Source organism: Rhinolophus sinicus, chromosome 3 (genome assembly GCF_057876585.1).
Source record: "Rhinolophus sinicus isolate RSI-liver-muscle chromosome 3, RSI-T2T, whole genome shotgun sequence".
NCBI lineage: Eukaryota > Metazoa > Chordata > Mammalia > Chiroptera > Rhinolophidae > Rhinolophus > Rhinolophus sinicus.
The window spans coordinates 104220519-104247946 of NC_142503.1; the positions used below are offsets into that span (position 1 = coordinate 104220519).

The 27428-nt window shown below is 39.5% G+C and overlaps 2 protein-coding genes across 22 annotated transcripts in view; one reads left to right on the forward strand and one right to left on the reverse strand.

Annotated features, from left to right (window-relative positions):
• Window positions 1–858: 858 nt before the first annotated feature.
• SENP8 (SUMO peptidase family member, NEDD8 specific) lies at window positions 859–20982 on the reverse strand. 4 transcript variants are annotated; one of them, XM_019735967.3, is made up of 3 exons: window positions 19578–19686; window positions 18230–18358; window positions 859–2569 (listed from the first exon to the last, which is right to left on the reverse strand). In XM_019735967.3, exon 3 carries the CDS (start codon window positions 2533–2535, stop codon window positions 1897–1899), a length of 639 nt encoding a protein of 212 aa, XP_019591526.1. In that variant the 5' UTR covers window positions 2536–2569; window positions 18230–18358; window positions 19578–19686; the 3' UTR covers window positions 859–1896. The 4 variants fall into 4 exon arrangements, with proteins under 4 accessions (XP_019591526.1, XP_019591525.1, XP_074184325.1 ...); XM_019735966.3 differs by lacking the exon at window positions 18230–18358 and having other exon boundaries at window positions 19578–19719; XM_074328224.2 differs by lacking the exons at window positions 18230–18358; window positions 19578–19686 and adding an exon at window positions 20855–20982 and having other exon boundaries at window positions 1750–2569.
• Window positions 19603–27428, forward strand: part of MYO9A (myosin IXA) — a 265016-nt gene continuing 257190 nt past the window's right edge. For 6 of the 18 annotated variants that reach the window (XM_074328215.2, XM_074328221.2, XM_074328211.2 and 3 more), the window contains exon 1: window positions 19929–20329. The gene's annotated coding sequence lies outside the window, so the exon portion shown is untranslated. Of the gene's footprint in view, window positions 19738–19893; window positions 20330–27428 lie in introns of those variants that run through there. The other 12 variants (XM_088796857.1, XM_019735965.3, XM_019735960.3 and 9 more) reach the window with 3 other exon arrangements.

Here is a 27428-nt window from a genome sequence, read left to right on the forward strand (position 1 = left end):
TTCCTATCATTTATAATGCTAACATTGGCAAATGGCGTACTCCAAGTTTTGTAGAAGTAGTCTAACCAGTGGCACAGTGTGATCGGGTTATATATCTGGAAAAAGAGACCTCAGATTATTTTTTTTTTTAAGACCTTACTAGTTTAGTTCAAAAGTAAGGTATCTGTGGAACAAAGAGAGTTAGGAAAGATTGCTCTCGTACGTATTAACTCTTACGAGAGAGACAATCTGACAAACAGACGTACTTTGCATTATCAGAAAGACAACTTTTCCCAGTGAGGGTTTGACTCTTCCATAGTCTAGATTAGATGCATTTATTGAAATAATACTGCTTTCTTACCATTATCTACATGCAACCTATTCACTCCTCTTGCTAGCCCTTCTGCCCTATTTCACCGCCTCGACTACCAGCTTCTAATATTGTTTTCTGCCCGTCTTCCATGATGTCTCCTTTTTATCCAAAACATATTGACTTGAAATGGAAACTTTTTTGTGTAGCTTTCTCTTTGACTTTTGGTTTCAACTTGTGTTCACTCAGGCCTGCTATCACTCAGGCCTGCTATGCAACTGGTACTTATTTACACTTGCTGTGCTTTCCCACCCTGACTAAAAGGAACTGAGTTACTGCCTCTGTGGTCACTGAGTGGCGAGGTTATTTTGGGCCATAAGAGGTGGGGGCAGGGTTAGGCTCCGGAGTTAGCTGAAATCACTTTAATGGCTGAAGTTAATCTTGGTTTTCAAGTCTCATTCATATGCATTGAAATCTAATTCTCATTAGGAATAGAATTAATGTGTGTACCCAACATATCATCTAGTTGTTAATTATTTGAAACAATTCTGAAAAAAACACATCAGTGATTTAGGAGGGATAGCATTTCTTTTTACTCTTGGTTCCACATTTAAAAAATTACATTGCTTGCATTTTGAATTAAGTGAAAGGGTTGTTGAGAAAGGTCACTTTTTCTCCTTTATATATCAAAAACAAACCAACTTTTAGTCTGTAAGCTTCATATATAATAGTCCTGAAATCACCACGATATTAACAAAATAATTCTGCCAGATTAAGGATAGAGAAGAGAGGAAAAACTATGACTATCAGAAAGCAGAAATATTTATCTGAAATATCAGATAGCGTTAGGAAGTTATCAGCTATGAGTTTTAAAACCACAGAACTTTGGATATAAGGAAGGAGTGTGCGCATGGCTAATAGACAAGGTGAAGGAAAGCTATTAATCCAGAGAAGCAAATCGACCTACTCACTGAGCAAACTAAGAGGTCTACCACAGCCATTTAATTTAATGAAGCAACTCAAGATTCCCCCTTTCTTAAAGCATTCCACAATTAGATGGGCTAACATTATCTTTATCAAATCTTTGCAAAGGGTTTGCAAATGGCCAGGAAAGCTTTGTATGGTGAACGGAAGAGATATCACAGAACTGAGTAATTGATTCGCATATTTAGATTTTAAATTAGGTTAGGTCTTAATTTGCTTCTAGCCAGTGTGCAAGAAGTTTTTGGTTCTTGTATAGTTTTCTTCTTGTGTTCCTCTAGATTTTATATATTCTTAATTTGTTTTACAGATCACTGCTTTTCCTTTGGAATAAGCCAATGTGGCAAAGGGAGACCAAAAGAGAATGAATAAATGTTAAGATAGCATGGTTTTAAGGTTTTGGTGCATAACTTCAAGACATTTCACAGCACATACTGCTATCCAGTCAGGTTAAAGTGAAACTTTCCATTAGGATAATACAGGAGGTGACATTCTTTCAGGAAAAAGTAAGAATCCTAAGTTCCCTCTACCTGGCATCTTCCCTCAGGCACCGAGACTGCAGCCATCCAATAAATGGGGACAGGCAGAAAGAGGAGACTTCCAAAGTCACAGATATACTTCAACAGCTAATTTTTAGCCAGTCTGGCAATGAGATCTTTCCATTCTTCCCTCTTCTTTGTGATGTATGCAGGAGTGAGCAGCTGCAACAGTGACTCTGGCTGTTGCCTAAAGAAGTGGTGACACAAGGCCTCCGTGTTACAGATCACATACATCCCACAGTCATAGCTGTTTTGTTGAGCAGGGGCTTTCTCTTCCACAAAAGCCAGTTTGTCTCCTTTTCTGCTTAAGAAAGCCTCCAACTTCTCTGCTACCTGTTTTGCATGCACTGAGTTGCTCCCGCTGTGGGAATCATAATGAAAAAAGCTATTTTTATCCTGGAGATAAACCAGCAAACTCCAGTGGGTTCCCCCAGCTGCCTGGTTGGAATTATCATTGATGGCTAAAAATACAACTCTCTTGTCGGGGAGGTTCAGGGGTTCAAGGAACATGGTGATCTCGGCCGGGCTGCTAGTGCACTTGATGAACTGGGTGACTTCGGGGCTGATGAAGCCGACGTGGTCAGAGCAGTCAGGAAACTGACTATTGGCAAAATACTCAAAGGCAAACCCAATGACATGGTCATTGAGCCAGCCCGGGGGGTCCAAGAGTGACACGTCTGACTGCCGCAGTAGGCTGTCCATGTAACTCAGGACAACCGGGTCCATCTCGTCCTGGCCAGGCTCCCAGAAATCCCAGGAGCTGAAAGAAAGGCAGAAGACAGTATTTACTGCTGAATATGATACCTGGCTGTCGGAGGCGGACCATGAGTCATAGCCACTCTTCCAGGGTTTCGGTAAAGATTAAATATAATTGTAAACTGTTTAGCAGCAATGCCTGAGAGTAAGCATTCAGGGGAGTCTAGCCTAAGTGCTTATTGTTAACAATTAGTTAGAATGAAAACTTTGGAAATTTTCCATGCTGAAATGTAAGCATGGATTGGTTAAAATTATAACGAATGTCTCACCAAACTCCATGGCGTTAACCATACATTTGGCCCTTTAATGACTATGTGTGATAACAGTGGCAAATTATTTTTATATTAAAGATGAATTTTCAGAGTCTACAGAAAAATGTTACTAATTACCAAGGGAAATAGTTTTCATTTCAACATTAATTTTCCAGAGATAAGATAAAATATTGCTTCCTCATTCCATAATGGAAAGAGACAGTGACTGGAGTTGTAGTTAAAAGGAACTGCAGCTTCAAGAACAGAAAACTCAGGAGAGTAATACACATGAACCTCACTCCTGATTCTGCCCAGCAAGAGTGTGAGTGACGTAGCTAACATGTCTGCCCATTTCCCATCTTTAACCTCGAGGGGTAAGAAACGACTGTGCAATGTTTACAATGTAAGTCAGGACTTCCTTTGCTGTTGATAGGTAGTGGTGTGGCACAGCAATCAGGAGACCTGCGTCTTGCCCGGGTTCTACCCTGATTTGCTGGTATCATCTTGAGCAAGTCATTTAAGTGATTTTGTCCTCATTTTTGTTACCTGTAACAACAGCATATGTATTTGCTTTACACACTTCAGAGAGTTTGTAGGAAAGGCCAAATAACTTTACTTGAAGGTATTAAAAGAGTATAAAATGTTGTAAAAATAGTATTTGTATTATTCATTGGATTTTACTAGTAAGATGATCAGACAATCTAGATAGAGCTCTAAACCAATGAAAGCAAATGAAGTTTGGAAACAAATATCCAATTCATATTATTTGGACCAAACAAAAGCATGACTAACTTAGAGTAGGGGCAAGAGAAGTCCTACGAGAAGATTCATATGCTCGCGGTCACCTGACGTGAGGTGCTGACAAAGACACTAATTCTGATTAAGTGTGTTAAGGTAACATAATATCTGAGCCTAACAGACAGACTTGGCAGCATAACTATTTCTAAAAATCACAACTCAACAAACTAGCACATGTAGATTGAGACTGCAAAGCAAAACGTATTGTAAGAAAATGGTTAACACAGCTGTGAAAGACGGGGCTAGAATTATGACATCAATTTAATCAATTCTGGCCATTGGGCCAGGTATTTCACCACTTGGTTACGCTATTAAAACAATTAAATTTTGTGGCACAACCATTTTCGTATAATCAAAACCCTGCAAAAACTTATATTAAAAAAATAAACATACCCCTCAAAGGAAAAAAGTTCAAGTAAAGGAGGTAACTAAGAAGAACCAATGGAGGTTTTATGTGCTACAGTCTGTCACAATATGAACTATTTCAGAAACAACATAAGGCTGTTTATGAGTGTGTATCTATCTATCCATCCATCTCACTATCTTTATATAAAATAAGATGGCATGAATGAAGATTTTCTTAAGAAGAAAGAATAACTTGAGCAGAGACATAAACTGGAGCCAGGAACAAAGTTAACGAGGCATAGAGCACATTTGTTATGGGGAGACCACAAATTTGGCTCTAAGCGGTTTGGCAGCTAACCAGAGAGCATTAAGTTAAACATTCACAATGTCCATAAGGTAAAAACAATTTTTCAGGAGAGGTGAAAACTTTCTTTGTATTAGTCAGACAGTTTTCTCTCAAGAAATGTTCATAAAAGACGTGGTGTATCACAATGAATAATGTCCCACAATGTCCTTATAATAGATGAAATAGTTTCAGAAGATTGTTTCTTACAATGATGCTTAATATCCAGCCTGACAGCCAATGAGCAAACAGCAGTCTAGCAAAAGCAACAGTGTGGAGGGTGATCTGACTGGATTTCAGAGGCTATGAATATGGAAAGAGAATGACGGCTTGTGTAGCAAGCAAGGCTCCCTCAGTCACTTCGCGTGCCCTTCACGAATACTACGGAGTGGTGAGTGCCAGATTGTGCGGCCTGGCAAATCCCTGGAAACCTGTTTCCTATGCTGCCAGCTGAAATCAGACCCACATCTCAACAGCCAACCCACGGAGGGATAGGAGCCTCCAAGAAGAGTGGCCGGACAGACAGGCACCTCACCTGGGAGGGAGTATCCACAGGCAGGGCCAAGATTTTGTTCAGAAGGAGTTTTTGCGTTTTATCTGTTTCCTTTTGAAAACATCCAACATCCTTAGTCAAGGACCTAATCCTATTCCATACGGCATGACTATAATAGTTCAACCCCAACAATTCTAAAGCAGATGGAACCAAACTAGCCTTTGGCCTAACCACCCTTGGCCAAGAAAAATAACTCTAAATTTCAAATGTGAAGACTTGAATTTTAGGCTCAGTTCTGCTACTCATACAGTTCTGTGATCATAAATAAACTACTTAATTTCTTTAAACCTTAGTTTCCTCTCCTGTAAAGTGAGAATATTAGTTCATGACCTTTATCATTGGTTATTTATCAAGGTAAAATGAAGAAACATAGGTAACTAAAATAAAAAAATATATAACGTAAAGTAGTATTTTCAGATAGCTATTGTGTCATCAAGAAATTTATATCTCAATAATTGGTAACTGGAATGTATTTAACATGTTTATTGGGTATTTCCTAAGTGGTAGGAACTTGAAAATCAGAATGAGAATTAAGTAGTTACAGTTCCGACCCTTACTGAGCTTAAGCCCATTATATTATAATGAACACATAATGAACATTTATACCTCTTTTAGTCATTAAACACATACTGAGTACCTAATGTTAGGTACTGTGGGAAATACAAACGTGTGTAGGTGACTTCCACTCAACGAGAGAAGAAACCCATAAAATGTATGGGAATTCAGAAAAGGGAACAGTCGTTCCTGGCTAAGAGGGGGAAAGGGAAGGAGAGCTCAGACCAAGAAAGACTTCAAGGGGAGGGTGGCACAAAAGTGGGCTCTTGAAAGGCAGGTAGAGCTGGATGCACTGAGACGGCATTAAGAAGGCAGAGAGGCAGGTGAAGTGCCCTTAGCTGTGTAGCTCCGTCAGGCTGGAATGAAGTGAGTGTAGGGGTGAAGGTGAAGGTTCGAGGAAGATTGCTAGAAGCTAAGTGGGGACTGAATTCCAGGTGGAAGAGTTTGGAATTTACACTGGAGGAAAAGGGGAGACATTAATGGCTAGGTGAGTGCTTTAGGAAAACTAGTATTCAGCCACAGCATATAGGATTAATTGGTATGGAGACAAATTGGAGGTACAGAGCAATTAGATTTTTATTGAAAGGTAGGAGGACATGTCCTAAACAAGTGGAAATGGTAGTAAGAATGGAGAGGCAAGGAAGGAAAGATATTATAGACAGAGAATCAATAAGTGATCAGAGAAGGGTGGATAAGAGAGAAAAAGAATTAAGAAATGATTTGGGGGTTTTAGCTGTGGAGACTGGGAGGACGACGGCCCCACTATTAATGGGGTAGGGGAAAAGGAGAAGGAAGGGGACCTAGCAAAAGAACCGAGAGCCATCTAGAACCATCCTTGGCATGTCTGAGGTAAAGTAAATGTTTGCCAGACAAATGAAACGTTTTAAAAAGGGAGTCAGAAGATACAGATCAGGGAGGAAAAAAAGAGAAATAAGGCCTCCTAAGATTTTTGTATTGGCTGTAGCATCCCCATTTTTGCCTTGGTTTTTGTATTTTGTCTGTTTTCCTCTGTTCATTAATAGTAAAGCCTGTCAGAATTAAAAGACCTATGTACTTGGTTTTGGTGGATGGTAAAGAATATTGGGGAGTGAACTGGGAAGAAATGACCTCCTCAGAGTTTTTTTGTAAAATCCTACAAAATATATTATAGTTCTACGTTTTGGGGCAGGGAGGCTTTGGGTCTAGACTCTGACTTTGCCACTTGCTATCTATGTGACCCTGGGCAAGTTATTCATCCTCTTTCAGGGCCTCATTTTCCTCATCTGTAAAATGAGGTAATAATAAAACCTGCCTCACAGGGTTGTTACGCAAATGAAAAACATGAGTGAAAATACTCCGCACAATGGCTGGTACCGTGTTTCCCCGAAAATAAGACGGGGTCTTATATTAATTTTTGCTCCAAAAGATGCATTAGGCTTATTGTCAAGGGGTGTCATCCTGAAAAATCAACTAGGGCTTATTTTCCGGTTAGGTCTTATTTTCGGGGAGACGTGGTATATAGCAGACTTTCAAAAAAAAGTTTCCTTCCCTGTTCCCTGTATTTGGGGTGGTGATAATGGATCTTAAAGAGTTCCCGCAAATAAAGCATTTGTTTGTCTCTTTACATAAAGCCACAAACTCATAAAGGATAGAGCTGGCTAGAGTCCAGCTCCATGCTCTTGAGCTCGACCTCTGGCCTAAGAAGAGTGCTAACTCCAGAGAAAATTATTCTCCCAACCTCAGAGTGAAGCAGTGATGTTAATGTGTTGTCAGGACACACAAATCCTGCGATGACAGGGTTTAGTTTATTGTATCTTCCAACCTCTGTAGCAAAATTAAACTAACATAGAATTCACAGTATATAGAACACTTCCTAAACAAAGGTTTAATTTTGACAAAAGGAAGAGACAGTTTTTTCATATTAATCTTAAAACCCTTAAAAACGCTACTTGAGTATTTGTTTGTTATAAAAATAGGGTTATTAAATAAAAAGTAACAAAAACTAACTTAAAGGGAAAATTTACAATTTAGTAGGAGCCATTCTGATTTCCTGTTGATGTGAGTAAGGGAAGAAGCTGCTGGTTCAGTAGAAAAAACACTAGATTGGGAGCCAGAAGATCTGGAATTCAGTTCAGGTCTTCAATTAACCAGTTGTTTGACTCTGGAGAAGTCATTAAACTTCTGGGTCTCAGCTTCATCATCTATATCCTGGGATTTGGACCAGATAAATAGTGGTTCTAGGCGGAAGTGCATATCAGAATCATCTATGGGGATTTTAAGGAGCAAACATGATCCATTTCTTGGGGTAGGGTCTGGGTACCTGTATTTTTAAGATGGTTGCAAGTGATTCTATGGTTTCTACAATTTTAAGTCTAAGCTCTTATCCTTATCAATTTAAAAATTTGTCATCCTCTTTAAAAAAATCCTAAAAGAATTTAGTTTTCTTGTCCAAGGGATGGCCCACAGATTAAATCTGGCCCACTGCCTGTTTTTGTAAATAAAGTTTTACTGAAACAAAGTCATGCTTATTTATTTACATGTTATCTATGGCTGCTTTTGAGCTATCTGAGGAAAACCTAAAATATTTACTGTTAGGCCTCTCAGAGAAAAATTGCCAATCCCTGTTATAGACCACTCTTAAATAATCTATTGCAAATTTCTAGGTTAAATTAATTTAAAGAGCTTTTAAAAGTCTAATAAAGCATTAGAGCTAGTTACTAAAATACTTAAAGATAGCTTCCAGGTAGATTAACCAACCTTTAACTAGAGGTGTTACTGCTGTTTCAATCTGGATTTTTTATAAGGAAATGTTTAAAAATACTAATTACAGTGGATATAAATAAGAATTGTCTAATTTATAGATGCATAATGAAATACGTATTTCTTAAGATCAACAATGTGCATGAGGATCTTAATTAACAAGCATTTCATAAGGTATACAGCAATTCTCATTTTTGGGAAAATATGCCTGTGGCTGTTGATGAAGTAATGATCCAGATAAGTTTATTTTACTTTAGAGCCCAACAGCAAAACATACTATCCCAGAATTGTGACCATTACTCATTTCCCCCTTAATTATTACATAAACAAACAAACCCAGCCTCATTTGGTTATGTTTTCAAAAACACTACAAGTGCCAAGTGCAGCTATTCTACTCATTTTGAGCTTATAAAAGTTAGTAGTTTATAAATGCAGTTCCCTTCTTCACTCTCTTTGGTGTTTGTTTCAAATCATATCAAACTGCAGATGCTCACAAGTGTGGTTGGCTTCTCTAACTGGATACATGGCTATGTGCCAGCAGGTATCAATAAACAAACACACCAAAAAATAAACACACGATAATCACAGTGCATCTTCCTAGAGCATCAATTGCACTAGCTTTGCAGGAAAAGAGTAAAGCAATTTAACTGTTGACCTAACAATGTTTTAATTGGTAACTTGACACACCTTAATTATTAACATAAACAAGGACATATTGTAGCCTAAAATGCAAATCAGCATGGAGTTTTAAAATAAAATAAGAGATTCCCAGAGAACTTTTGCTACTGTTGCAGGCAATTTTCTCCGCCTCATTCACTCTACTCTGCTGGCTTGGATACCTCAGTGGAACAGTCTAATTACTGTCCATAGTTGATATGCCTATAACATAAGCCCCTAATAATTAGGAAGCAGATTCCCTAATAATTAATAAAGACAAACACAAGCTTATGCTTTAGTAGCTTAAATGTGTGTAGGAGCAAAATATCTATTTAAAGCACATTTATTCATTTGGCCAAAATATATTTACTGGTGTCTTCTGTGTGTTAGTTCTTCCTGTAATAATGACCAGAAATTAAACCTAGTACTTTATGATGAAATATAGATACCACTCCAGAGGTTCCTATTTTTTTCGTACCTCACATCCAATTGATAGTAAGTCCTGTTGATTCTACAGCCAAAATACTCTGTATCTATCCAATGCTTTCCATCTTCATTATTATCACCTTAGTCAAATCCATCGTCATTTCTTGTCTTGACCTAGCCTAACAGGTCTCCACTACTGAGCCCTCTGGTAAATTCTGCAATAAAGAAATTTAACTTGGTCTGATTTTTTTCCCCTAATCTCGTTTGACTATGAAATGCTTTTTGTTTTTATTTGTTGTAGAATATCTATTAACACACCTTACTGTCTGTGCAGTGAAGTTTGAGATATGCTTGTTGAGTTATTTGATGACAATAGGATAACTTGTTAATCATTTGATAAAAAAAGAAATTGGATCCTTACCTCACACTTTATACCAAATTACTATATTTTAGATGGAGTAAAATTTAAATATTAAAAAAATGAAACAAAAATATTAGAACAAAATAGAGCTTAATACACTTATATGACTGACCAATAATCAGATGAGAAGATACTCAAACCTTATTAGTAATTAAAGAAATGCAAGTTAAAGCAAGATTTCTTTTTTCACCTATTAAATTAGCAAAGAAAACTGATAGTAACCAGCACTGCTGATAGACCATGGGGAAATGGGCATTCTCATTGTTGACAGGAAGGTAAACAAATGCAAGCTTTTTGAAGAGTAATTTGCCATTTGAATTCTTAAAAAATGTGTATATGTAGGCATTATACTTTTAGAAGTTTATCTTAAGGGAAACATTAAGAATGTGTGCAAAAATTTAACAAGGATGTTCACGACAGCAATAGAAAAACTGGAAACAAGCTGGACGTTCAAAAGAGGACTGACTGGTACATTTAAATAATAGGATTTCCATACAATGGATTATTTTTTAGCCACTAAAAAATAATGTTGTAGCTATAAATATTGAGGTAGAAAGATGTTCATGGTATGCTATGAAAAGGATGGTTATATTAAAATTTGTATGAGAACAATATGCCCAAAAATAATCAAGAATGATAGCCATCAAAAGTTTAGGTATAGTTTTCTTTAAGAATAGGATTATTAAGTTCTGGTGAAGATGGCCAAGGAAACATTGTGCTCACCTTCTCCCAGGGCCACATCAAAATTACAACTAAACTACAGAACAACCATCATCGAGAATCACCTGAAGTCTAGCTGAACAGAAGTTCTATAACTAAGGACATACAGAAGCCACCTCAAGACTGGTGGGAGTGTAGAGCCGAGGAATGAGCAGGTCCCCACACCCATGAGTGGCAGTTAAAAATCAGGAGGGTGGGCGGCCGGTTTGCTCAGTGGTTGGAAGGCGATGCTCAAAACACCAAGGTCGCCGGTTCGATTCCCACATGGTCCAGTGAGAAGTAATGGCTTGAGCTTGGAGTTGAGCTGCCCGTGGGCAGCCAGTTGGCTCAGTGGTGAGAGCGTGGCTCATAACACCAAGGTTGCCAGTTCGAGTCCCACATGGGCCAGTGAACTGTGCCCTCCACAACTAGATTTAAAATAATGACTTGATTTGGAGCTAAGCTGTGCACCCCACAACTAGATTGAAAAAACAATGACTTGACATCCTGGAAAAACACACTGTTCCCCAATATTCCCCAATTAAAAAAAAATCAGGAGGGATATCTCAGTTGTAGAGGTGCCCCCTGAAGAGGGAGGGGTCGCAGCCCTACACTAGGCTTCCCAGCCCAGGGTTCCAGTGCGGGGAGAAAATGTCCCCATAATTTCTGACTGTGAAAACCAAGGAGATTGTGGCTGAGTGAGACTAAGGGTTGCTGGAGTCCCAGGCATTCCTCTTAAAAGGCCTGCTTACGGACTTACTCACTGATGGACTCACTTGCTCTGAGCTCCAGTGCTGAGGCAGCAGCTCAGAAGGCACCAGGAACAAACAGGGAAGAACTGAATTGTCTGGGCTCAGGGCGAGGGCTGGAAGGGCAGCTTTCTCCCAGACAGAAGTGATGGCAGAAAACATTGTTCCTTAATTGAGCCCTCCCCCTACCTAGCCTGCACCCATAGTGGGCACCATATCTGAGTCTCCATCAATCTGGCTAACACCATTTACCAGGCCCTGGTGATTCTGAGATCTTGCCCCACCCAACTTGCAGGCCTACCCAAGTGGTTTTTCCATACAAACGACTTGCCTTGGCTCATGCTGTTGACTTTCCTAAAATTTCTCAAAGGTTCACAAACCCCAAACAAGCAGCATCTGACCTTGGTGTGCCCTGTACCTCTTGCTAAGCAGCCCCAAGCCTGGCACTAGCAGCAGCTGGCCTCAGTTCACAGTGTAGCCTTTCCCAGGCATCTCCAAGCCGAGCACAAGTGGTAACCATCTGTAGATCACTTTATAGCTCATAACAAGTGGCCCTGAACAGGGCACAGGAAGCAGCTGACCTTGGCTTGCAACAGAGCCCCTCCCAAGAAGCCCCAGAACTAACACACCTGGTGTCCAGCTTCAGACGACACCAGAGCACCATGCAACCACCCCCAAAAATGGCATACCCAAAGGGCAGACTGGGCAGGCGCCAGAACCCTGCTAAGGTGAATCCTGCTCTGTAGAGTCAGCCCCTGCACAATAGTTCCTCTACTGTAATCATTGCCAGTCCTCACAACCAGTCAGCCTGAGGGTCAATCCTTCCCACTGATGTGCCAACAGCAGTCAAGGCTCAACTATAACAGGAGGGCACACACAACACACACAAGGGACACACCTGGAGCACCCAGCTTGGGGAACCAGGGAGACTGAGCCACGGGACCCAACAGGACACCTACTACATAACGCCACTGTACCAAGATCAGGAGACACAGCAGCTCTCCCTAATACATAGGAACAAACGTAGGGATGCAGCCAAAATGAGGAGACAAAGAAACATGTCCCACATTGAAGAACAAAGCTCCTGAAAGGGAACTAAACAAAATGGAGACAAGCAATCTATCAGAAGCAAAGTTCAAAACTCTGGCTATCAGGATGCTCAGTGAACTCAGGGAGAACTTCAACAATGAGATAGGAAACATAAAAATGGAGACAGAAAACATTAAAAAAAACCACCAAAAACAACAGTCAGAAATGAAGAACACAGTAATTGAAATGAAGAATACATTTGAAGGAATCAACAGATTAGATGAAGCAGAGGATCAAATCAGCAATTTGGAAGATAAGGTAGCAGAAAACACCCAATCAGAATAACAAAAAGAAAAAAGAATTTAAAAAAATGAGGATAGTTTAAGGGGCCTCTGGGACATCAAGCATATGATCATTCACATTATAGGGGCATCAGAAAGAGAAGAGAGAGAGTAAGGAATTGAAAATGTATTTGAAGAAATAATGACTGAAAACTTAACCTGGTGAAGGAAATAGACATACAAGTCCAGGACGCGCAGAGAGTCTCAAACAAGATAAACTCAAGACATATCGTAATTAAAATGCCAAAGCTTAAAGACAAAGAGAATCCTAAAAGCAGCAAGAGAAAAGCAGTTAGTTACCTACAAGGGAGCTCCCATAAGACTGTCTGCTGATTTCTCAACAGAAACTTTGCAGGCCAGAAGGGATTGGCAAGAAATAGTGAAAGTGATGAAAAGCAAAGACCTACAACTAAGATTACTCTACCCAGCAAAGCTATCATTTAGAATCAAAGGACAGATAAAGAGCTTCCCAGATAAGAAAAAGCTAAAGGAGTTCATCACCACTAAATCACTATTAAAAGAAACATTAAAGGGACTTCTTTAGGAAGAAAAGTGAAAATAAAATAATATATATATATATATATATATATATATATATATATACACATGAATAAAAAAATGGCAATAACTACATATCTATCAACAATTACTTTCAATGTAAATGCATTAAACGATTCAATTGAAAACATAGGGTGGCTGAATGGATAAGAAAACAAGGCCCCTACATATGCTGTCTATAGGAGACTCACTTAAGATTGACAGACACACACAGACTGAAACTAAAGGCATGGAAAAAGACATTTCATGAAAATGGAAACGACAAAAAAGATGGGGTAGCAATACTTACATCAGACAAAATAGACTTTAAAACAAAGGCTATAACAAGAGACAAAGAAGGACTCGGCAATTCCACTTCTGGGTATTTATCCTAAGAAACTCAAAATACTAATTTGAAAAGACATATGCATCCACATGCTCACTGTAGCATTGTTTACAATGGCTAGGATGTAGAAGCCACCTGCGTGTCCATCAATAGATGAATGGATAAAAAAGAAGTGATACACACACACACGCACGCACACACACATAGTGAAATATTAGTCAGGCATTAAAAAAAGAATGAAATCTTGCCATCTGTGATGGCATGGATGGCCCTGGAAGGTATTATGGTAAATGAAATAATCAGATAGAAAAAAACAAATACCATATGACTTCACTTATATCTGGAATGAAAAAAAAAAAAGAACAAACAAAGCAGAACAAACTCATAGATACAGACAACATTTTGATGGTTGCCAGATGGGAGGGTGGTTGGGGAGTTGAGTGAAAAAGGGAAGGGATTAAGAAGTACAAATTGGTTGTTACAAAGTAGTTAAGAGGATGTAGGGTATAGTAAGGAATATGGTCATTAATATTGTAATAACTATGTATGGTGTCAGGTGGGTACTAGATTTAATAGCATGATCACTTTGTAAGTTTTATAAATAATCACTATGTTGTACACCTGAAACTAATAAAATATTGTATGTCAACTGTAATTAAAAAATAAAAATAGAATACTTAATTTTTGTCCTTCCATACTTTGATATTGTCTGCTTTATTTTTCCCCTTTCTTTTTATAATGAGCACATAACCAGTAAATACAGCTATTTCTATTCAGACAAAAAGGTGTACCACCTCTCACACTTATACTGACCTAAAATATGTGTGTCTTCAACTCACTGGTTTCATTTCTGTCCTCTGAAAAAAAGAAAGTCTAATCTCTCTTATTTAAACCTTCAACCACAAAGATGTAAAAATAATTTGATGCTTTCTAAAATTAGATTATGTCCAACTTTCTAATGTATGATTCCATTTACAATTTCACAAAAAGAATCACATCCAAGATCAAATGTGTGTTTCATGGCAGCATAAGCAAAAAAATTTTCAGGAAGGAAGTTGAAGCCTTTTTTTTTCTTTGGTTTCAATTTTCCCCAATTAAACACTTCCTTTTAATGTAGCCTAAAGCATTCAGAGATTTGTATAAAGAGGCATGTAAAAATTACCAAGATTTATATATATCTCTTGAGAGCAGACATTAGAGTTTACTCATTCCTGTTATCTTCAGTGCTTGACAAACTGGAGAAGTTTTAATAAATGAACGACTTTCTTGAACAAAATACAGAAATGCAATACATTTTGAAAAACTGAAACACTCAAAGTTGTTATAAACATTGGAAGATTTCAATTTTGTAAATTGTTTCATTATTCCTTTATCAACATTTCACAAATAGAGGAATTCAGCTCTCAAAGAAGAAAAACCAGTTGGTATGATGATGATGATGATGCCTGGTAACTCTATTGCCATAAATTCCATTTGGTCCAGCCTTGGGCCAAGGAGACAGACCAGGTGAATTTTTAGGACTTCTTCTAGCACCAAGGCTCTTCATTTACTGCTATGCTACTAGGCGTAGTTATCAATGGCTAAGGTGTCATTGAGCATGAAAAGAATTTTATTCTCAGTCTACCATTTCCATCTATAATTATGTCACAATTTTTTTCATTACTATAAACTTGGTGTAAACACCAGCCTTTTCTTAAATTGACTTTGTTTTACTTAAAATTTTCTGAGAAATGATTTCACACAATTGCAAAATTTGAAATGACTAGGGACGTAAAGACAGTATATGGGGAGGCCATTAGATTTAATGAGAGGCCTGAGTAAGATAATATTTAATAAAGAAGTGGACAGAACTTTATTTTCGTATATATAGTAACAAATAAAGGCTGATAAGGTGTGGTTGAGCTAGAGTTACAATCTGCTGGATTTCATAAATAACCATGGTGTTCATCACATAGTAGCTATACACAAACACGTTGTTTGAAAGAGTATGAAATGCTATCATCTTTTAATCTTATTTGTCCTGTAGATTTCAAAGCCTGGTAAGTTATTTTTTTCATAGACAGTTAAGAAGTAAATTGTTATTACAAACTCCTAATTAATGGGTTTCAAAAATGTGCTTGAAACACAGTGAGGCTCAATAAATATTTAATGAATGAATGGATGTATTACTGTACTATGCTAATAGAAAAACAGTCTGATGGGACTCAATTATAATGTATAGAATTTTCTGTCTTGCCATTTGTCTTTAAATGTTAATCAACATGAATACTTGTGAGTTATCTGACCAAGTTTGAATTATACTATACATTATTGAGTAGAGCTAAACATTTTCAGCAACTATTTATTTTAGCTGTTAAAGTGCCAAGTTACTGCAATAAACAGTAGTGAAAAGACTAGAGCCAAATAAGGTCAGAAATCCCCTTGCTATTGTTTTGATAGAATTTAACCTATCACACTATCCTGAGAGTATTTATTTGTTGGCCATTAGGGAAGGCAGATCTAAGGCTTTTAAACTTCTAATAATATGGATGTTCAAAAATAGTAACTATAATCGTGACAATTTTTTAGCATTACAACTGTGTTCTAGTGCTTTCAAAACAGATGAATGTACCAAGAGATAGCCTTTTAATTGGAAGCGAGAGAAAATAACTTTTAGAGATTTTTCTGCAATAAAAATCCTTAAAAGCTTTATAACTTTCAAGTATTCTCTCTACTTTAAGATAGACCCACTCCCCCTTCCCTCCAAAAGGGGGACAGACAGATGAACCTCAACCTCTGATTTTTGGTCTGTATTGAACCATATCACCAGCCACATGGTATCCAATAGTTAAATGGACAGAAAGTTAATATAGGCTAGTCATGCACAAGAAGGTAGTCTCTCTGAGAATCTGGTTCAGAAAGTTACATAACTTTACATTACTCATTTGGATAGTAATCCTGGACCCCAAATTCAATTTTTTTGAACAACATGTTTTAAAAAGTACACAATTTGGGGACTAACTGGGATTTGGGCAGTAAATTTTACAAAGCCTGATACTGATCAGTTTCCAAAGAGATGGGTTACCTAGGCCTTGAGGAATTCCTTTTTGTTTGCTAATACATTGTGCTCATCGAAGAGATTTAAGGGATTGGCAAGGAGTCTTGACCTTAAAAAGTCAGAAATGTATGATTTACAGGTGTAGATGAAATTTAACAAAGGAAGGCTTTAGCAACATCTGGGAACCGATATATGTGGTAAAGCCATTGCTAATGAGAAGTACTAATATTATCATTTTATAATACAAAATAATGGAATAGCCTCTTGATCACATAAAATGCTATTGACTTCCAACTGGTGTACACATCCCTGTTGAAAGGCATGTAGTTTATTCCAATATCTGTTTCTTTAGACAGGCCAGTCATATTGGGGAAATAAAGTAACTTAGCTGACTCTTTAGAGATCACTTTATGATAAAATTCAGTTTAAAAAATCATGTAATTGTTTAATAGGTCTAGTCTCTTCATTCCTATATTCTCTTTTGATGATCTAACCTACACATTACCGCTAGATTAATTTTTCAAACAGAATTCTAATTACATTATTGTACTCCAAATTTTTTCACATCTCCCCATTATCTGCCAAAGTAAGCACAAATTACAGCTTGGCATTCAAGGATTTCCACAAAAATAGCCCCAATCTATCTTTCCCAGTTTATTTCCTAGTACTGCCCCTACATAGATAGCCACAAGCACAGTTCTCCGCAGACCCCAATTATTAGGCAACAGTGGATTAGTCCTGGTTGCTGCCCTTAAGGTATTGATTGGAGGAGCAGAAGAAAATAGCCAGTTCCCACTCCAGCACCAACACAGAGGTTGGGAAGTGAACACTGTTCTAGTACCTTTCTGAAACACAGATTTGATCTGTCATGCTCTTGCTTAAAACCATTACCGTGAGCTTTTTATAAATCTAGGATCCATGGGCCAGGATGTGGCAGAATTTAAAGGTTCCATGGACTTGCGTTGCGAAATAAAATTGCATTTTTATTTTCAATAATCTCTAGCTGAAATTTGGCATTTTCTTCAATAAGTGTAGGCAATAATTCATAGCATTAGCAGTCCCTATGTGTTTTGTCACCGACAGAAATAGGACATTTTCACATCATATTAAAGTTGTTACAGGTATCTCAAAATATAATTTGTAGTCATTATTTTGAAGTTACACAATTAGACCTGCCGTCAGATGTTACTTGATGCATAAAGAAGTACATATATAGCTACATCCATAGTTCTAAATATTTTTAAAACTTGAAATAAAATTTCATTTGTTTTTATCTATTTTATTTTATACATTTAAAAACACTGACACCTGAAACTAATAATTAAAAAAAATAATAATGAAAGCATTCTGAGATAGGGCCCACAGGCCAGGTGGCCAAAGAGGTCCCTCGTGTAAAAGACATTATTTTATTTTTACCTTTGTTATTTATACCTATCAATTGCTTATAGTATATAATCTAAATGTTTTAGCACGGAATTCAAGCCTCCTCAATCTGTTGACACCCACTTTATCATCTTTATCTTTGTCCCACCCCTACTCTCCATACTATGCTCTAGTTATACCAGACAACAGTGACTCCCTTTTATCTGGAGGCAGAGAGACAGGTTTTTGGATTAACCCTAGTTAATAGACAGTAGTAGCCCTGCACTAGCTTGGGCTTTGCCTTCACAGCCCTTCTATTAGCCAAAGTGAACCCTTCTTCTTTTAAAGGTTTGTTTTCCCTAATACTATGAGATTCTAATAGGGCTGTATCTTAAATATCTTTGTATATCTTTCCTAACTCAAATGAATGATGAAATGATAACAGAAGACAGATTTTAAATTGGCAAGGCACTCACTGTGTGTAGTAATCTCTAGAGGAGTGAAGTTAGCCTTTGAATCTCATAAATTGACTTAACTCTTTTCTTTTGGGGGATAGAAATGAGGATATCCTTGTGCTCTAAGGCTGGATCCTCAGCTGATAAATCCTGGATGGAAGGGAAAGGGAGAGGAGGAGAGCCATAAGTGAGGTGGACCTGATTAAGATTGAGGGATGGAAATGTGCTGAAGGGAAAGGCAGGAATGGTCTCTCCCATTTCCCAGAGCAGTTATTCAAAACTTCCATCACTCTGCTTGAGCTTCTTATTCCATCCCCAACTCTCTTTTCACCAAATGACTCCCATCTTAATGTTACACAGCTAACTCCATCACTTTCCTGTTCTTCCCTACTTCCCATCCTTCTCTTTTCTAGAGCTTAGTGGCTCTCAACCCTCAGAATTAGTCACCTTAGGAGAAAATACTAATGTCTGGGCCCTAATCCTAAAGTTTGTTTAATTGGTTTGTTTAATTTGTTGAGCAACAACAGTGATTTTATTTTGAAAAAAGATTCCCAGATGATTCTAATGTGCATACAAAGTTGAGTTCCATTAGTGTTCTTGATCCTATAAATTAGGCACCTTACCCATGAACTGTCCACTTCTCGGTTCAATGGTACACTTTTATGCCTAAGAGTCTCCCATCTTTAAACAAAACATTCTTGCAGCACACATTCTCACTCATCTCTTCCACACGATGCTTCCTTAAAGTGTAGGTTACACCCGTATGGTTTCCACCAGCGATATTCAATTCCTCTATTTTTTTACTCTTCCAGATCAATACTGTCATATACTTTTGTACCTGTCACTAGCTCTGCTTCTATTTCTTTGGCCAGCTACTGCTCACTAGCCTTTTATCACAATTTATGAGTGACCCAAAGGTCGTCTTGGAAAGGGTTTCCTCGCGTCCTTCTCTATACAATCAGCGGCCCTTCTAAGCTCAGAGAGTATCCTGTACTATTTTTCTCTTATAATTTTACTTTACTACAACTGCGGATTCTCTCATCGTCTCCCACATAACACAGCAGTTCTTAAAACTGAGACCATTTTATTCGCTTCTGACTTTCTGGAGTCCAAGGCATGGAAACCACACAGGGAGAAGTCTGAGGAATGAATGGAAAGGAGGGCTAGGAATCGGAGGTCGGGGGCGGGGAAAGGCGGGGGGTGGGGGGACGTGTGTGTGAAAAGGGGCGGGGGCTAAGAGGGGCGGCGCTGAGAACCCTGCGCCAGAACAGGGAGGGGGCACTGATACGCTAGATCTGCGTGGGCAGCAAAGCAGTCTCTTGCCAGGACACACTGACAGACAAACCGAAGTGGGGAGGCGACTTCTTACCTGCCTCGGGCCTCACCACCCCAACCAGCCTTCAGGCACCTGGGTATTGGCCGGAAAGCGAGAGCTACGGTCGCAAACCTCGAGTTTTCTATCCCAACCTTGCGACATTATTCTCTAGTAGAGGGAGCATCTAAGGCAGAGGAACCAGCTCTGCCGTAAGGTGAGGAAGAAAAATTGGGGCGGGCGAAAGGGGGCGTGCCCGCGCAAGCGCATACTATGTCCTCTGGAGGCGTCACGTGCGGGGGCGTGGTCGGCGATTCTGGCAGGCTGTAGGGGGCGTGGGAGTTAAGTGCGCGCGCGCCTGCTCATCTGCAGCCGAGGAGTCGCGCGGGGCGGGGCCGCGTGCGCGGAGTCGGGGGCGCGCGGGCCGGAGCTGACTAGAGACCCGGCGGCGGTTGGTTGTGGCTGCTGAGAATCTATCCAGGACCTTAAGAAACGGCGGCGGAGGCACCCGCGGCACCGGCAGAGGCGGCGACAACGCTTGAGGCGGCGGTCCAACGCGTGCTCTCTGGGCGGGGTGCGGCGGGGGATGTGCCTGCCCAGGCCGGGCGGAGTCTCTCTGACAGGGCGGGGGATGCGCGGCGGCCGCTCGCCCGTACCCTGAGGCAGCTGGGCCCACCCTGCCGGAACCGTCCGACCCTCGCTGGCCCCGGCCTCTGCTGACTCCTGCGGCCTGACCCTGGGGCCGAGGGTGGGAGGCAGCTTCCGCCTTAGAGGAGGGGGCTGTGGTGGCCACCGCAGCGGAGCCCGAGGTAAGACCCGCCCTAGCCGCCCAGCGGCCCTGCAGCCCGGCTCGGCCCACGTCTCAGTCTCGCTCTTGGGCTCCTGCGGGGCCCCTTGGCCCCGCCCCAGCGGAGACGCCCCGCGAGCGGGTCTGCCCTGGAGCCTCCCAGACGCCCGATCACTGCCCGGGGTCCCCAGTAGACCCCACCCATCATATCTCCATTGGCTAGATATTATTCCGGCCCTCCCGCCGCCCCGGTAGTCTGTCACGGACCCCCACCCCCACCCCAGCACACCCCTTTAGAACGTCCCTCAGACTCTTAGGACCCTTAATGGAGCCTCCAGACTCCGTTACACTCGGTGATCACAGTTCCTCTGAGACCCAGTCACCGCTGCCCCCTAACCCACTGCGACCCCCAGGTCCTGGGCAGGTCCATCGCTGCCCACTCACCTTCCCAGCGGACCTCCCCCCCAGCTCGCTCACTGCCAGTCGACTATCTCTTTCTCCACCCAACTGGGCTTTCAGATAGTAGTATATTGCGTGATGCTCTCACCTCCCAGTAGATCTGGTGTCAGCTCCCCTTTAGACACCATCAGACAGCGGTTTCTCTCCCCACCCCTCTTCCCACAGACCTTCTCTACTCCGGCAGACCGCGTTATCTTACTGGTCGTGATCCCTTCTTTGGTTGAAACGTCTTTGCCGTGAAATCTTGAAGGGATGTTTGCTTAGTCTAGTGTATTCCCCCCAGTGGGGCATAAAAGGACCAACTGACGACACCCATGTTTGGAGCGTTTAGTCTGGTGGCTAAAGAAGGGAGGGAAAGAGGGAAGAGTAGGAAGCCCAGGGCAGGAGGTGTGTGTGCTGTTAAAAGGTCACACAGCCTACTTCTCTCTTCTGTTGAATGTGTGAGGTGGTTCAGCTCTGACATTTTGGGAACCTCTATAAGAATTAAATCACATTCCACTAATGGTTATAACTGTGTCTCCATGTAGTATCATTTGCTTCACTTTTTTGCAGATATCTACAAATCTTTTGCACTGTTTTTGGAGGATACTGGGCACTTTTATTTTGATCTGCTCTTTCTGAATTTTCTGGGAAATTAAGATTTGTAGCTTTCCTTAATCCCTAAAGTTTTTAATGTCAATAAATTTCTGTTACCTGGTGCTGCTGTCTTGCTTTTCCAGGGAGCAAGTACAATTAGCAAGCAATGGTCACTGGTGTCATTACCCACAGCTTTCTTAGCAGTAGTAAAATATTGAATAAAATGTTGAAGTTGAACTCATGAACTGTCAAGAAGGAAATGTAATGCTACACCAAATGATCAGTGCATAATTTTAACTTTGGTATAGGGATGAAGTACAGAGAGGTTTTTGTAGTCAGTACATTTGAAATTTTTATTTTGTATGTATGGAACCGAGGAGGGGGAAATCATTAAAATTATAAGTAATAACTAGACATACTATAAAAGCCAGAAGGTTTGAAAGAATATGCAGTAGAAAGTTTCTGTTTATCTTCCACCTATTTTCCCTTTTTAGAGGCAACCACTATTTCCATCCACTGTGCCCTTCCTGCGATATTTCTAGCATATATAAGCCTATACATTTATATCCTTAAAACACACTTCAGACAAATGCTTGCATACTGCACACTTGTGTATAGCTTGTTTCCCCCCACTTAATAATAGATCCTAGAGCTCATGCAACAACAGTACATATGATAGTGCCTATTTACTGGCTGGATAATGTTTCATTTTGGTGGTCTTCAGGTGTTTTCAGTCTTTGCTTTTACAAACTGTGCTCCGTGCTTTTCTTTTAAATGTATCAGCTGTTATATGTATGTTTAAGGAGTTTTCAGGATTTGAAAAAATGTCCTCATGATTCTTTTGTGTTGAACCTACAAAAAAGATATAACTAAAATAAATGTCATTGAACTGCTGAGCCTCCGTGGAGTAACTAACATTAATGGTGATTAAAATATTTATCAAATAAATTATTGAAGGATTTAAAGTAGGGTACTGAAATGTTCAGATTTGCTTTTTGACAAGGTCACTCTGGCTGCAGTGAGGAGGGTGGATTGAAGGGTAGACTAAGGCTAAAGGCAAGACTATCAAGAGGGCAGTGCGGGCAAATGATGATAGTGGTCTGGATTTGGGTAGATAGGACGGGGTGATTTCAGTGGATTTGGGATTAGGGAAAGGGTTCATAGAGGGTACGGTCTGGGTTCTAGCTGTGCCTTTCACTGCGCTGGAATCCATGTGAGGCAGGAGGAGGATTTTTATTTTTGTTAAGAAAGAGGAATTCAATTTGTGAAAGTTGAATTTGGGTGATTATACTTCTTCTGTCAGATGTAGATGGCCAGAAGGCAGCTGGATTTGTGACGTAAGTTCCTTATCAAGTTCTGGGTTTGTAATAATAGATTTTGGAGGCAAAGGGTATAGATGAGAGGAGAAAAGATTGTAGGACCCAACATTTGCAGTACAGGTAGAGTCGAATGTCTAAGCTAGTAAATTATGTGATTAAGTCTTTAAGAAATGCTATTATCATTTAAGCATCAATAGTGAGGTTCACTGTCCATCCTGTGACTTTTTAACACATTTTTTCCCCTTAGTTAACATTATTTGTATATAGTTCATGAGGGAAATGGAGTGAACTAAGATTTTTTTTTAAAAAGTAAAACCTTAGTAGAAATTAGTGGTATAAACTCCATCTTTCTTAATCATTTGGATTATACTATTGTAGAAGTTCAATATTCAGTGTTTGCAGAGAAGTACAGGAGGTTTGAAATGTAATTTGCCAAGAATACTAAGTTTGGTTTGCATGATCTTTAGTTGTATTAACTTAATTTAAAATAAATATCAGTCAAAGAATTTTTGGTCGTGTTTTAAAAGCATAGTATCTACTTAATGTATTTATTCTTTAGTCTAGAGCTGCTGTATAGAGCTCTTGCTTCTACCCCTGTAAATCACTACTAATGGACATCTCTCCACTTGGATTCACGTTTCACAAGCTCTTCAGACACGTACAAAATAAAATTCTTCTCTGCCTCTTTGGGGTAGAGTGAGACAAACTGCAACAAGATTTTTTCTTTTGATTTCCTACCTTGATGATGAAGCCTTCAGGAACCTGGGAATCACCCTCCACTCTGCTCTATACCTTATATCACTGAGTCCTGCCCATTCCCCCTTAGGATGCTTCATATCGTTCCTTATCGCTGTTTTGGTTGTCTCTACGTTCTTTCACCCAAAATATCCGTTGGGCTTCTGTAATGCTTTCTAAGTGGTTGTCTCGCCTTGTCTCTTCTGCCTCTTGTTATGCCGTACCATCCAGTTCATTCTCTGCATTGCTGCCAGAGTAAGTGTTCTAAAATGCTCTTTTAGTTAGGCTCTTTTATTTGCAAGGAGGAGACTCAGGTTTCCTTAAGCTTATTGAAAGGAAACCCAGGAAACAAGGAAACCCAGGAAAAGTTAAACAACTTGGTCTCAAGAAGAACAGGAGCATAATAAATAAAACTAGAAGCAGGAAAAGACAGATTTCACTCTAGTGCTCTACTGTGAACTTGTCTTAGCTACTCTTCCTGTTTCTTTTTGGCTTATTTTTTTCTGTCTACTCCAGTCCACCCCCTGCATCTCATAGCTTCCATTTATTTTTAATTTCTGCCTCCTTGTAACTACTGTGTCATTCCAATGCCAGCATGTGGCCTCCTGACTGCTATCTTTTTAACGGAGCTCCTGTTGTAAACTTCTTCCTTCTCCCTGGGATCTTCTAGTTGGAATACCCAAGAAATAATCTCTTTGGCTCAGTCTTTTTGCTCATGGACTTCTAGCAAGCCTGTGTACTTTGGTTATGTGACCGCTCTTGGCCACTTAGTGTTGGCTGTGTGTTTATTTGCGCGTGTGGATGTGGAGCAGGACCATAATGGTGAAAAGCATGGGCAGTGTATAGGCTAATTTCTCACAAAATGGGGTTGCAAACATGGCAGGCACCATATTGACATTTATAGTACAAGTGCAAATATAATCATGTCCTTTCCTGTTGAAAGATCTTCAGTGCTTTCTCATTGCTTTTAGGGTAAAGCTGAAACTGGAGCATGGCACATATATGAGCTCCTTCATGATATGACTCTTACTTCTCTAGGCTTTCCTCCATTGCTGTCTGCCCTAAATTCTTTGGTCCACTCTTACTGAATGTAGGCTTCTCTCCTGTCTTTGCACTCTCTGTTCCCTTTCTTGTCTTTCCCTTTCCCTTTTTTTTGCTTGGTTGGCTTCTGTCTGAATTTCAAGACTCAGTTCAAGTGTATCTTCAGGAAGCTTTTCTTTACCTCCCCCAGGTTATGTTAGGTGCCACTCCTGTGTGTGCCTATAATGCTTGCTTCTGTCATAGCTCTCTAATGAAATTCCTAATCACTTGATTTTCTTCACCGGGCTTGAACTTCTTTGGTATGAGCAATATAATCAGGCAGGTTTTTAAATTGATGATTTAAAAAAAAACAAAAAAGCTTTTTATAAATTGTACTAAAAGGTACACAGATCAGTGAATTTTCACCAAGCGAACACACCGTTGTAACCAACACCCATGTCAAGATACAGAATATTACAACTCCCATAAGCCGTCTCGTGGCCTCTTCTAGTCACTAATCCACTTCAAAGAGGATTTAATTTTAAATGGGAAAACTCTTTAACATAAAGATTTCTCTACATATTTTGTGAATATCTTTAGACATACAAGAGGCATAGATATTGCAATTTTGATCCTATAGAAAGAACCTATATAATCTACATTATGTTATGGAAATATAATTTTGACATACTTTTATCCAATAGACAAATTCAAAATCACATAATACTAATATTCTGATACTTAGTTGTGGGATGTTTGTTATTTAAGTAGACTTTCTTATTTGTTTAATATTTTAGAATGGCAGAAAAAAATACGAGAGAGCAAAGAATATTTGCTGAAAATAGCCTATTTTGAGTGGTGAACATGCTTGAGATGGGTATAGTAAACATGTAAAGCACTTTTCAAATGGTGGTTGCCCTCTGGGTTTTCATGTGAATTAATGTTGCTAGCATATTTTGGCAGTGGGGTCATCCAGCGGGCAACTGAAGTGTAATTTTACATGTACAGTGAGGAAAGGACTAGCTGTCCTATGTCATAGACAGCTGGCTTCTAAGGATTGGTTCTTTTTTGCAACTAGCAATAATAATTTTAGAGTGTACTTTTTCTCAGTTTTGATTTTTCTTAAACTTTTAAGATGATACAGCTCTTTGAATTTGAAGGTATTCTTTTAAACGTACTTTTTCCATAGATGGGATTTTCTGTCTGTAAATATTTTAAAATCCATTAAGGCCAATTAAGTGGAAAGCATATGGACTTTCAAACCTGGATTTCCAGTAGCCCTCAATTCAATTTCCAGGCTCATCACTTATGAGCTGTCATTTATGGAAGAGTCATTTAAATTTCTGATCTTCAAGAATGTTCATCTTTGAATGGAAATATTTACCTCAGAAGATAATCATTAAATACTTTATGTAAAGGAATAGGTACATTGTTGATACTCAGTAAGTCAACCTTTTCTACCTTGAATATGTCTATTTCTTGTTATGTTTAAATGAGATCAAGAATTGAAAGAATTCCATTGTGTGGCATTTAGAATTAAATGGCTAATCAAAGTTTGTTGCTAATGGAAGTAAATCTCAGGATAGTCTGCTAGCTGTCTTTCACATGTGATCATATTTTTCAGTTCAAAAAATTTCAAAGAAATGCTTTTCTTTATGTCTTAGTATGTAAGATTAATGGATGTTAGAATGTGTTTTGATTCATTGTGGAGGTATTAACAAAATGTTCTGTTTGCCAATGGCAAACATTCCTTAAATCATTGACAGATTGTAGTGCTATTGCTGTGTGTAGTGTGTAAGTATTTGTTTGAGATCTGTTTACTTATATTGATCAGATGATAGTGGGCTGACTAATCTCTGGATTTTTTTTTTTTTTTAATGTAGGGTGAAAGGTCTTCAGGTGACTGTGCATATGTATTTATAAATGATTTTTTAGATCATATTTTTTTCTTAAGTTGCTTTTGTAACTCTACCTTCTTTTAATTCTCTTCCTGCCCACCTCCTGCTGTTCTAAATAAAATTTAGAAGATACTGAAAAGTTGAAAGAGTAAAACAAAGGATATTGCTATATTTGCCATCTAGATTCAGAAGTTAACAATTCACCATCCATATTTTGCTTTAGGATTCTCTAGTATATGTGTGTATGTATATTTTCATTGAACCTTTTGAAAGTGGAGAATATTGTGACATTTACCTTAAAATACTTTAGCATCTATCTCCTGAGAAAATGCGTATCCTCACATCACCACAGTGCCATTACCAACACCTAAGAAAAATAACAATTTCCTAGTATTTAATATTCACTCTATGTTTAAATATTCCAATTGTCCTATAAAATGATGTTTTTTTCCCCCCTTCTTCCGCCTCCTCCCACCCCACTCCGGTTCAAGCCGTTGTTTCTCAGTCTAATTGTATAGGACACAGCTCCCTGGCCCAGGCTGGTATTATGAGCCTTGCGCTTCCCCCCTCCCCCAGGCAGTCCGTTTCTCAGGTCGTTGGACGGCTACTCACAGCAGCTCATGGCAGCTCTTGCCAGCTGCCGGCCACTCACGCTGGCCACCGGCCATTCACGCTGGCCACTGGCCACTCATGGCAGCACATGTCAGCCCGCGACAGCTGTCGGCAGTTCACACGGACTTCCCGCTGTTCACAGCAGCCCAGCTCCAGGGAGAGCTGTTGTTCACAATCTTGCCTGTAGAGGGCGCAGCTCACTGGCCCATATGGGAATCGAACCTGTGACCTGGACGGTGGGAGCATGGCGCTCCAACCACCTGAGCCGCCAGTCCGGCCCCAAAATGATTTTTTAAAACCAGAATTCAATCAAGCTTTTGAATTGCATTTGATTATCTTTTTAATCTTTTTAGAAAAGCTATTTGGATTTTTTTGACTAAGGCCAGATCTTATAAAATGGCCTGTTTTCTGAGAGTTATCTGAATGTTTCTTTGTGCTTTTGTTTAACTTGTTCCTCTGTTCCCTCTAAATCCTATAAACTGGAAGTTATACTTTAAAGACT

Bases quoted from the DNA above. Each gene is read 5' to 3' on its own strand.
- SENP8 (XM_019735966.3), bottom strand. From the start codon at position 2,535: ATGGACCCGGTTGTCCTGAGTTACATGGACAGCCTACTGCGGCAGTCA.